Source organism: Belonocnema kinseyi, chromosome 1, assembly GCF_010883055.1.
Source record: "Belonocnema kinseyi isolate 2016_QV_RU_SX_M_011 chromosome 1, B_treatae_v1, whole genome shotgun sequence".
NCBI lineage: Eukaryota > Metazoa > Arthropoda > Insecta > Hymenoptera > Cynipidae > Belonocnema > Belonocnema kinseyi.
Window position 1 is genome coordinate 86911412 of NC_046657.1, and position 11263 is coordinate 86922674.

The 11263-nt window shown below is 37.1% G+C and overlaps 1 protein-coding gene across 1 annotated transcript in view; it reads left to right on the plus strand.

Moving 5' to 3' along the window:
* Positions 1–2582: 2582 nt before the first annotated feature.
* LOC117178621 overlaps positions 2583–11263 on the plus strand; it is an 11094-nt gene continuing 2413 nt past the window's right edge. The window contains exons 1-4 of the mRNA XM_033370046.1: positions 2583–2675; positions 7476–7709; positions 7787–7861; positions 10880–11261. Of these exons, the coding sequence (XP_033225937.1) occupies positions 2583–2675; positions 7476–7709; positions 7787–7861; positions 10880–11261 (784 nt within the window). The remainder of the gene's footprint in view (positions 2676–7475; positions 7710–7786; positions 7862–10879; positions 11262–11263) is intronic.

Below are 11263 nucleotides of genomic sequence, written 5' to 3' on the forward strand. Positions count from 1 at the left end.
CGGTCCCGATGAGCCTGAGCTTGTCGATAAAAGTTTTATTAGACATCTTGACACTAGAGAGACCTATATGTACCTAAGCGTGCCTCAAAGACAATATCAGGACGTAACATCAGTGAAGGAGTCTACAAATCAGATACAAGCATCTCTTCGAATGATTTGGTCTTTAAATCTGTCGGCGTTCAAGAAGGTATCTGCGACTAATATGTTTGCCGTCCCCGTTCTACTCTACTTTTATGGAATTGTTCAGTGGATGAAGAACAAGCTTACGACCCTTTATATCTCCATGCGTGAGGTCATACATATAAATAAAAGCTTGCACATCAGTTTGTCCGGTCCGTGATTATAAGTACAGCTCACGCCGTCTAAGGACGCGGACTTCTGAGTATCCAATGTCTTCATGAACGAATTTTTCTAAGTACAATTTACGTCGTTGCAAATTGGAGAGATTCTGTACTAAAAATGGCCAGGAAACACGAGATGCATGATGAAACAGCTTTCCTTTACAAAGCCAAAGTGCGCGCGGTAGAGACCATCGGCCTGCATTTTATCATCAGGAGTGAGGACAGTGCATCACTTCATCTATGTGCTTAACTTTTATGAGCTGAAGTAAGGAAGGCAGTGGTTAAAGAATTTCGCCAACACCTACTCAACAAGAAAATGCAAGGAAACTTTCATAGAAATTTAGAGAATCAGTCCTTGTCGAAGGAGTTAACTTTTACTTTCCTCAGATCGTCAGGGCTTAATTCAGGTCATGAGGTTTAATTTGCGCATGCCGGGACGGTGTTTTTTCCACCTTTGTATACCGCGATAAAATCATTCACCCTGGATGACGAGCGGCCAATTATCTATTGGACTAGATCGTTTCATCCCAGTACACTACTATGTATAAGGTTCATCGTATATTTTAAGGAGTCAGATTTTCTAATTGTTTTTCATAGAATATTTGAAGTAAAAAATAATAAAAAGAATTCCTATAAGAAATCTTAAGGCTTTCATAATTCAATTTATACAAATGTTTATGTGACGCAAAATAAAATTACAATCTTCAGGAGCATCACAGAAAATGTTTCTTAACAAGTAATTGTTCTTTTAATCATTCATTTTATCTATGTCCATTTATTAAAACAAGATGTTTTCTCATGACAAAGTTAATTAAATAATAAACTATGGTAAATACAAGTAATTTTACGTAAAAACTGGATATTTATGATTAAACCCTAAAAATACATGATAAAATTGTAGCTTTGTATGTCAATTAAAATATCGAAGTCCCTTAACTTTAATGAACGAAGTTCAATATCCTCCATTAAAAAGGAATAAATCTTAGTGATCATTATATCATTGGTATAAACTAAACTAAACCTCTATTGTTTAATAGGCCTAGGATATGGCTATCATAGCCATTAAGCATTGAGCCGATGAGACAAAACACAACAGTAATAATACAATTATCATACATGTCGCCGTAAAGCAATTTTAAACAACGCGAATTGCATAAAATTCCAGCTTTAAAATAATGCGCAACGTTTCTTTTAACATTGATCTGTGCCACTTTACGATTACATTATATAAAACTTTAAACGCCATTGACAGATTGCTTAGCTGCAGCCTCTCATAACCGTATGCATAGTAGCTTCATAATGAATAAGTAACTTAATTTTTAAAAAAAGAACTAATAAATAAAATGATAAAAATCATTACTGAGAATAAAATAAATAAGTAATTCACGAGATGTAGCTTTTTTACATAAATGACAATTCCTCGAACATTTTCTAATTAATATCTATAACACATTGTATATAAAAATATATATTACATATTAAATACAAGGAAGAAAATTACTGACAGTCACAAATGGCAGCCAAAGGGTTAAAAGAATGAAATTTCCTGAAAATTTGCGAAGAAAGACCAAAGTATCGGGTGCTTAGCGCCAGGCGCCTGCGGAGGCGCCACTGAAGGAAAAAATTTAAATAAGAAAATTCAAGTCATTGATTAGGATTTAAAATTCTTAACTACTTAGACTAGCTCAAGGGGAAAGGGATTTTCGTAGGGGGCGAACACTGAGCAAGATCGACACAAAAGTAATGTTATTTATTGAAATCCATTTCAGTTAGCAATTTCGAGAACTGAAATTTGTTAAAAAATCAAAAGGAAAAATAGTAATAAACGCAAAAAACTAACAACTAAATACACGGCAAAGACTTCAATATAATAACTTACAAGCTAAGAATGGCAGAAAGGCGTACAGTCTTGAAAAAACACGAAAAATAAAAGGAAAATGGAGAATAACATTGGAGGCAAAAGGTGTAATCAAAAGAGAGAGAATTCAGGTACCAAAACCTGAGTCCAATCAATGAATTTATCAGAAAAAATTCAAACAAGACAGTCCTCAGACATTTCTTTTTACATCGTTATAATTCGTTGGTTATAAGATCTTAACGGTGAGATGGCCACACGATATCTGTTCGTTTCCACGTTCCAAAGATATGGGTCCTAGCTTACCTCGATGAAAAGTTTGTCAGAGAGACCATTGGCGCGCCACCTGGCGTCGTAAGTATTGGGTCTTATATGCCACTTGAGTGATGGGAAACAAGGGCCATCGGCTAACAGAAGTAGAGCAGCAAGGCATCGAAGAGCGACCAGTCTTTCAGACTATTGAACCTCCTAGTACTGGCGTATTAAACTCATCTAGCCAGTGACTTGAGTCACGTTGTTATTAAAATGAAAAATGTTAACATGTGAAGTGAAAAATCTGTTGGATGATCCGTACCCGTCTTGGAATCGTCCAGAAAATCTTGTGGTAGTCGTATAGTGTAACGAGTTGATAGAATGAAGTTGGAATTCATCATTTCAGGTTAAGATTCCCTTAGAACTGTCAAAATACAATGAGGAGCATCGCCTTTCACTCTCTCTCTCTTTCGGAAAGCGATACAAATGAAAATAATTATTAAAGAAATATATAAATCCTAACACAAGTTAAGAGAATTGCCGAAAAATCATCATAGAGAGTTTTTTTTTTCAGCTGATAAAATAAAAATCGTCACGTTACAGTATGTGAACCAACACGATGACTCTCGAAGCTACAATAACATTTTAATTAACAAACTTTTCCGCATAAATTATATCTAAAAATTTTCTCTGAAGCACATTACACTAGGATGCATATTTTTGGTTTGAATAGTAACAAATAACACGAACAGTAAACAAATTAATTTTATAAAAAATCGATACAATAAAATATAAGAAATATAATAATATAGATACATTTAACATAATAGTGTTGAACACAACGTAGTTAAAGCTTAAGGAGCTTTTACAAAAGAGAATTCAGAATCACCAAGTGAAAGTTGCCATTGCTTTGACCCTTAGTTTAATAAATAAAATATATTATCGAGCTCCAAGCGCGATAATCAACAGTCGAGCGTCCTAGGCGTGCTCAAATTTGCGAGGGAAGCGCGCGATGAGAACTTAATTCTCGTCTATTAATATATTATAATAACGGAAACGGGTAGTGTGTGGAAGGGATAGAAATTTTTCAGATTGATCCAGAATTCTCCTGTTGTTTAAGTAAATAACACGTTCGTTCCTCAACACTGCTCCGACCCAGGTTGCTGATCAATCTCTCTAGCAATCACCCCAAGCGAAGAATCTCACGAAGTCGTTATGTAAGGTTCCCCACTTGGGTCCATTAGTGGCCAAGTTCTTTTGTTTCAGGCTTCATTCACTCTACTGACACTCTTTTTATTAACTATTTGCCGCCATACTTTCCTGTCCTGGCATACTTCTCTAGCTTCTTTTATGTCCATGCATTTTTTTATGCAGGCTCTCGTGTTTCTGTGACTTCTTAGGTCTCTTCTAACTAGGGTCTCATTCACACATTCTAACCATTCTTTCCGCAATCTACCTCTGGGCACGCTGCCATTTACTTTACCTTGATATACTTGTTTCGTTGGTCGTTCATTTGGCATTATCTCAACATGTCCGAACCATCTTAACCGATTTCTTTCCCATGTGTCTACTAGCGTCTCTTCTGCACCACATTCTTTTAGAATTGTCTCGTTACTTACTTTGTCCAGCAGGGTTTTCCCACATATTATGCGCATGAATCTCATGTCAATTGCGTTAATTTTACTCTTATCTTTTTCTCGATAAGTCCATGTCTCGCTACCGTATAGTACTGTCGGTACAAATATGGACTTATATATTGCCATTTTAGCTTTATTTGATATATTTGTACTTCTGATAAGGGGACCTGCTCTACCAATAACCTTCTTAGCTTCATTTATTCGTCTATCTAATTCCTCATCTATCTTCCCGTCCCTAGTAAATAAGCTACCAAGATATACGAACTTATCAACTTGTTCAATTCTCTTATCATTTAATAGAGTATTGCATAGTGTTTTCTCACTCTTTCCTTCAAGCACCATAGTTTTTGTTTTATTTGCGTTAATTTTGAGGCCCGTGCGCTTCATGCGTGCATCTACTTTATTCAACATTCTTTGTAAGTCTTCGATAGACTCTGCCAGAACAACCCTATCATCTGCGAGCGCTAACCCACTTACCCTTACTGTTTGGAGATCCACACCCTCTTTGTCGAAGAGAGCCATTCTTAAACACTTGTCCATAAATAATATAAATAACCATGAAGAAATAACGCATCCTTGTCTAACTCCTTTAATAATATCGAAACAGTCACTCAATTTCTCATTCACTCTTACACTCGCTTTGCTATCTGTATATATTGCTTTTATAGCTTGTAGGATCCATCCATTGACTCCATACTCTTTCAGGACTTCCCAAAGTTTACTTCTATCTACCTTGTAAAAAGCTTTTTCTAGGTCAACAAATGCACAGAAAACTTTTTTTCCTACTCTTAAACTTTTTCTTGTTATTTGCCTTAAGCTTAATATTTGATCCGTATATGACCTTGCTGGCATAAACGCACTTTGGACTTCCCAAATCTTTGTTTCTGTTATTTTCATTACCCTACGAATAAGTATTTTTGAATATATTTTACTTACAGTGCTTAATAAGCTAATCCCTCTGTAATTATTGCACTCGCTTTTATCTCCCTTTTTCTTGTATATTGGTACGATAATCGCTTCTTTCCAATCGTCTGGGACGTCTCCCATCTCGAAACATAAATTTATCAATTCGCACACTCTATGTGGTATGTACTCGCAACCGTGTTTAAGCATTTCAGTGTTAATACCGTCTACCCCGGCAACCTTACCGTTTTTCAAGTTCTTAATTATATCCCTAACCTCAGTGACACAGACTTTCTCAATTGAGTTTTCCATCGCATCGTGTTCAACATCGCAGTTGTGGTGTCCTATAGCTTCATCTCCGAATTGTGTTCTGAATTAGTCTCTGAAAGCCTCTAGTATTCCGTCTGCGTTATATACCATTTCTCCCTACTATTTCTCATGTTTACAATTTCTGTACTTTTGTTTCCTTTCATTTTTTTATAAAGTAGTTTCCTGCTTCCTTCAAAGTCGTTTTGTATTTTTATCTTTTCTTCTGCCCTAATTGTATCTTTACTTTCTTTAAGTAATCGTTTAAGTATCCTGTTTTCGCGTCTATAATCATTTCTACGTCTACTTCTTTCTTCATTGCTAAGACCTGCAATGTTCAAAGTTCTCTTGTACGCTTCTCTTTTTGCTTTTTGGGCAGCCTGGATTTCATCATTCCACCACGCATCACCAGACATTCTTCCTACAACTGCGGTACCACACACTTCGATCGTACATCTAACAAGGTAATCCCGTAAAATTGTCCAGGCGCCCTCTATATCTTTGTTTTTTATACGGTCCTCCCATGTTGCCCTATCTATGCTTTCAATTATCTTATTTTGGAAATCTATTCGCACATCCGGTTTCTGTAGGTTCTCAATTTTGATTCCCGTTTGTTTTGCTTTCTTGGTTCTCGTTTTTCTCCATCCCCGACCTAAGTTAATTTTTGAGATCACAAGGTAATGATTAGTATTGCATTTAGGACCACTCATGACTCTTGTATCTTTGACTAACTCTCTTAGTCTTTCATCCGCAACAACAAAGTCAATTATACTGCGGCTATTTCCTTTAGACCAGGTGTACATGTGGATCATTGTATGCCTAAACCAAGTATTTGTAATAAACAGACCCCTTTATAAGCATAGACCAAATAATTTATCTCCGTTATAGTTTGTTCTTGGATCCCCAAAATTACCGAATACTCTTTCAGTATCCTGATTTTGGATGCCCACCCAACCGTTCATGTCTCCTAGTAGAATTACTCTTTCCCCATGTTCGCAAATGTTTATTGTGTCATTTAAAGTATCCCAGAAGGCGTCTTTCACTTCTCTAAGATCACTATCAACCAGCGCGTAGCATGCTATGATAAATAGTCTTCTGATTCCTACTTTCATTCTAGCCCACAGCAGTCTGGGAGACACGAAACCATGGTCTCCGAGATTCTGCTTTACTCTTTCATTCAAAATCAGACCTACTCCTTGTTTACCATGCGATTCACAGTCTACTCCTGACCATATTTCAAATCCGCCTTTTAACACGCCGTTTTTCATGTATTTGGTTTCGCATCCCTTTTTCTTTGTTTCAGACACACATAAAATGTCTAGTTTCTTCACGTCCATAGTTTCACGCAATTCTTTTACCTTTAGATCATTTACTCCCCTAGCATTCCAAACACCCAGTCTCCATTCGTCGCCTGAAACACGACCTTTAGATTTTCCGTGTGCATGCCTATTGTCATTAAAAGTTCCAGTCCTTTCCGAGGCTATTTTGTAGTTTGTATTATCCATTGTTTAGAGTATACGCTGAACTAACACCTTTATGCAATAAGTTTATTTTCTGAGTCGAAATCATGTCAAAGTTAAGTATCGAATCGTCATATGATGGAGATTGTTGTCCTAACGTCAGTCCCACCAAAAACTTCAGTTAATAAGGAAGGGTTGGAAGAAGGGGGAGGTAAAACCGGAGCCGAGAGAGTGTATATATATATGTGTGTGTGTTTGTGTGGCTTCGACTTAGCACAATTGAAGTTTTATATTTATTATATGATAAAATTTTAGTATCATGGCTCAACTTATATGAGGCTCTGCAATGGAGAAATGTTACTCTCTGCGGATATTCAGAAGCAATTAAAATGCCGATATGTCGATCGCGGTTTTCCTTTTCTAAAAATAGCACCCTTTAAAAAAGAATAAGTTCTTCTAAAACCTACAATTATTTTATACCACGACGTAATTTACGAAGGGGAAATACAGTTTTTCAAAAAATTGTCAAAGCCGAGAGTAAGTCGACCTTCTACATTTTTTCTTAATTGTTATTTATTGAAAAAAAGATCCAGATGCAATGCATTCAGTCTAGCATTTCTAGTAGTGAAAAGTTATCAAACTTTGAATTGCATTCTATGCCAAATCCAAACCGTTTCGATTTCTAAAACATATTATGAGAAGTATATTCTCTTTTTCGCAGTTAAAGGTTGCACTTGTGGTTAATTATGACGAGAATACAAATGCTAAAAATAAATCTTCACTAAACAGAATTGCTCAAACTGCTTGGTGTAACGATCACGAACATGAGCACGCGAAGATTCTGAATCGTCGAGTGGAGTATATGACTAGTTTGACGGTGAACTCATCCGAGCCACTACAAATAGCTTATTACGAAATCGGAGGCCTTTATTTACCACACCATGATTTTATAAAGGTTCGTAAACTGTGGATAAACTAATGTGGGTAACGTTATTAGATGAATGATATAGCAATAACTTCTCAATTTTCCAGAAAGATAAACTCGACTCAGTCATACATTTCAAACAAAGGGGCATTGCAAATCGAATAGCCACAGTGCTGTTTTATGTAAGTGTTTAAATATTATAGAACAAAGTCAAGGAAATTGATTATAAAAACAATAGAACGTTTATTTTTTCAATTGATTCTGCAGACGACAAAAAGACCCTTAAATTTCAGTCCTTCAGTGTTTTATTACTTAAAAATTTGTAATTTTAAATACACAAGAAAGAATCTCCAAATGAAAAGCGCTTAAGATTTCACAGTCACCGAAGCTTTGTCTGGAAATTGTCCAGTTAAATCCGGAACCAGAGAAGTGACCAGGCACTTCTAGAAACCGATAGAAATCGGGAAATGAGCGAATTTATTTTTAGGCCGGGAATATTCGAAATTGTGATGTGGAGAACTTGTTCTATGATTCAAAAATTTAAACTTAAATACTGTTTATTCTGAAAATATTTCGAAAATAATTTTTCAAATAGCCGAATGTTTGTTTTAGAACAAACATAAATAAATTATGCACTCAAAATTTAAAAAATTTCAATTAAGTCAACATTCAAAATGTATGGTTTAAAATAATTGAATTCTTTCTTAACGTAAAAATGTTAAGACTGTTAATATCTAAATTCTGAACGCTGCAGAATTTTCAAAAATTAAGTTTTCACATAGGTTCGTTGCATTATTCACAACCGCTGCATTTTTCAATAATAAATGATCTATTTCTCATATTGGTGCAAGAAAATTTGGTTTAACTACATTTTTCCCAAGAAAACTGAAAAATGAATTAGTAAACTTTTTGATATCGCAGTTGCCTTAAATTGTTGTGTAACTTCTACCAATGAGAGGTTAAATACAAAAATAGAAACATTAAAAAATTTGTCTTTTGTTATAGGAAAAACAAATAAAATTTAGGGTTGCAAACACACTATTGCTCAATTAAATTACTGCAATTTTAAAACGTTTAGCTGTTAAAATTTGAAATAGATGTATAAAGTTAAGACCGTAGGAATATAACCAGCTAAATTCTCAAAATTACAAGTCGATGACAAACCTTCTAGGTTAACAAATGAGTAAACTGAGAACTTGCGCTTCCTCCAAACTTGGAAAACCCGCTTATCGAGAAATATTTGGTTTAAGTTCGCTATTTTACCTAAGCGCGTGCCTTATTATCCCACAAGCAGCTATAATTTTTGTTATGAATAGCAGAATGAATCTTCATGAGTAGCTTGGTTTAGAGAAGAAGCTTAACTTTTCTCTCCGCGAAAATTCTCGATAGTGGGAGGAACTAATAAAGTGTGCAGGCGTAAAACATATTTCCGATATCATTTTAAGGTTGTGATAATTAACAGAATTTTTTTTAGTTAAATATGATGATAATGTCGCAAATACGTTAATGTCTTCGCCGTTGCGTGTACTGATTTTTGAGGGGGAGGGGGAGATATTCAGTAAAGTTTATGCGGGGTAGGCGACTAGCGGTGCTAGTCGGGATCGTCGGTTCCCAGGTACGGTTACTTGTCAGTGACTGAATCGTTCACCCTTTAGTGCTCTTCGTGAGTGAGAGGAAAGAAAAGAAGTAAGGCTGGTAGGATGGGGGGGGGGGGTAAGACAAATTCCGCTTATTCGGACCGGCGAGGTCGAGGCGTGACTCTTTCCTTAGACTGGAAAGCGAGCCAGGCGCCCAATTGTCCCATATCCTGGAGAACGTTTCGCTGACTGGTCGGGGGTTTCAAGGGAACCCTCTTCATATCTGCCTTGATTAATTTCTGCCACACGGTCAGCATGTCCATTGGTTAAAGAGAGATGGGAAAAAAGTTTTTGTCGGCGAGAGCGCCTTTATTTTAAAATTTGTTTGATGGGGGAGGGCTGGAAGTAAACCAGAGGGTATATACTGGGTGGTCCTTAAGCGAGCTCATCAACCCAGAGAGGGTGGTTTCTTGAGTGATCGCCCGATGACCTTTTTTTTTAAATCGATAGTCACGCAAACCATTGTGACGGCATTAAAACAACTCTGGGTCGAGGAGAGAAGCTGCCCGAGCTTGCTCCGCTGCGCTAGGTGACCTCGAAGATAATGGGACTCGCAACCGTATGAACTCACTTGGTGACGGTAAAGCAACTGTCGGGAGTACTAATATGGGATAATACCACTATGTATGGGGTGGGGAATTAAAACAATCATTCACGAGTGTCGAACTGCTCGTCACGTTCGAAGGACGGAATACGCGTCGCGGCTCGCTTATAATATTCGGTACCCACAACGAGAGAAGCAGGGTTCGTTCCTTCACGGTTTAGCGTTCTTCTTCTGCTTAAAGAGCTTCGGCAGCCTACCGTACTCGACGGCGCCGCGCTTATTGATTTGCCCGTGACTATCTTGTGCCCTCTGAAATGGAATAATATTTTGACACCTAACTACTCTAAAATTAGTCACACGGTTGCGAACTCGATCCCCATGCGGTACTCCTAATGGAAAAGAAAGGATCCTAAAAAAACCGCGTACAATGTCGTTTCACTTCTCGAAACTATGGTGTTCTAAGAGAAGAAAGGAGAACTAAAACCGAAATTTTTTTTCAATGGCGATGAGGGTAACCCATTCGGGCCAACCTGATTCCACAGAAAAAGATTTCTATCTACCCGAAGAGTGTTTTGTAGATAAATTAGTAAATGTTTTTGAATAACGATGATGCCAACGCATTCGGGCCAACCTCATGCCACGTAAAAAAAATTATTATTTCTGGGACTCGAGTATCAAGCCGGTGGCTAGCCTCCCAGGCCCAAAATCCTATTCAATAACGCACACGTGAAGAAGTAAGAAAACCGCACGGACAAGGAACCAAAACAGTAATGTCTCGATCACTTTCTGGAGGCGAAAACTAAACTGGACCCAATTGTCGATGAGTAGTGCGGAAAAGGCTCCGGAGGTCGGAACACGAACTAGCCCGATAACGAATATCGGTGATTTTAACCCGATAAACCGAAAGCTTTGCGCGAGACGGAAGAGAGAGGGAATCATATGATTATAATAATACAATTTACGAACACATTTTGTACAGAGAAGAGTCTGTTGCCAGTGATATTCCAAAATGTTTTCAGGAAATTAAATCAAATCCAGACCGAGAGAGATGGGAGCAAGCCGTAAAAGATGAACTGACCTCACTCCGAGATAACAAAACATGGATACTGGTGGACAGACCAAAAGACAGAAACATCGTCGACTGTAAATGGATTTTTACTGTCAAACCCGATGAGTTTGGTAACCCTACTAGGTTTAAGGCTAGGTTAGTTGCTCGTGGTTTTAGCCAACAATATCTGGTGGATTACGATGAAACTTTCGCTCCGGTTGAAAGAATTGACAGTTTTCGCCTAATGTTAGCATTTGCAAATCAGTTTGACTTATTAAAACATCATATGGATGTAAAAACTGCCTTTTTGAATAGTGAATTGAAACAAGAAATTTTTATGAAAGTTCCAGAGGGC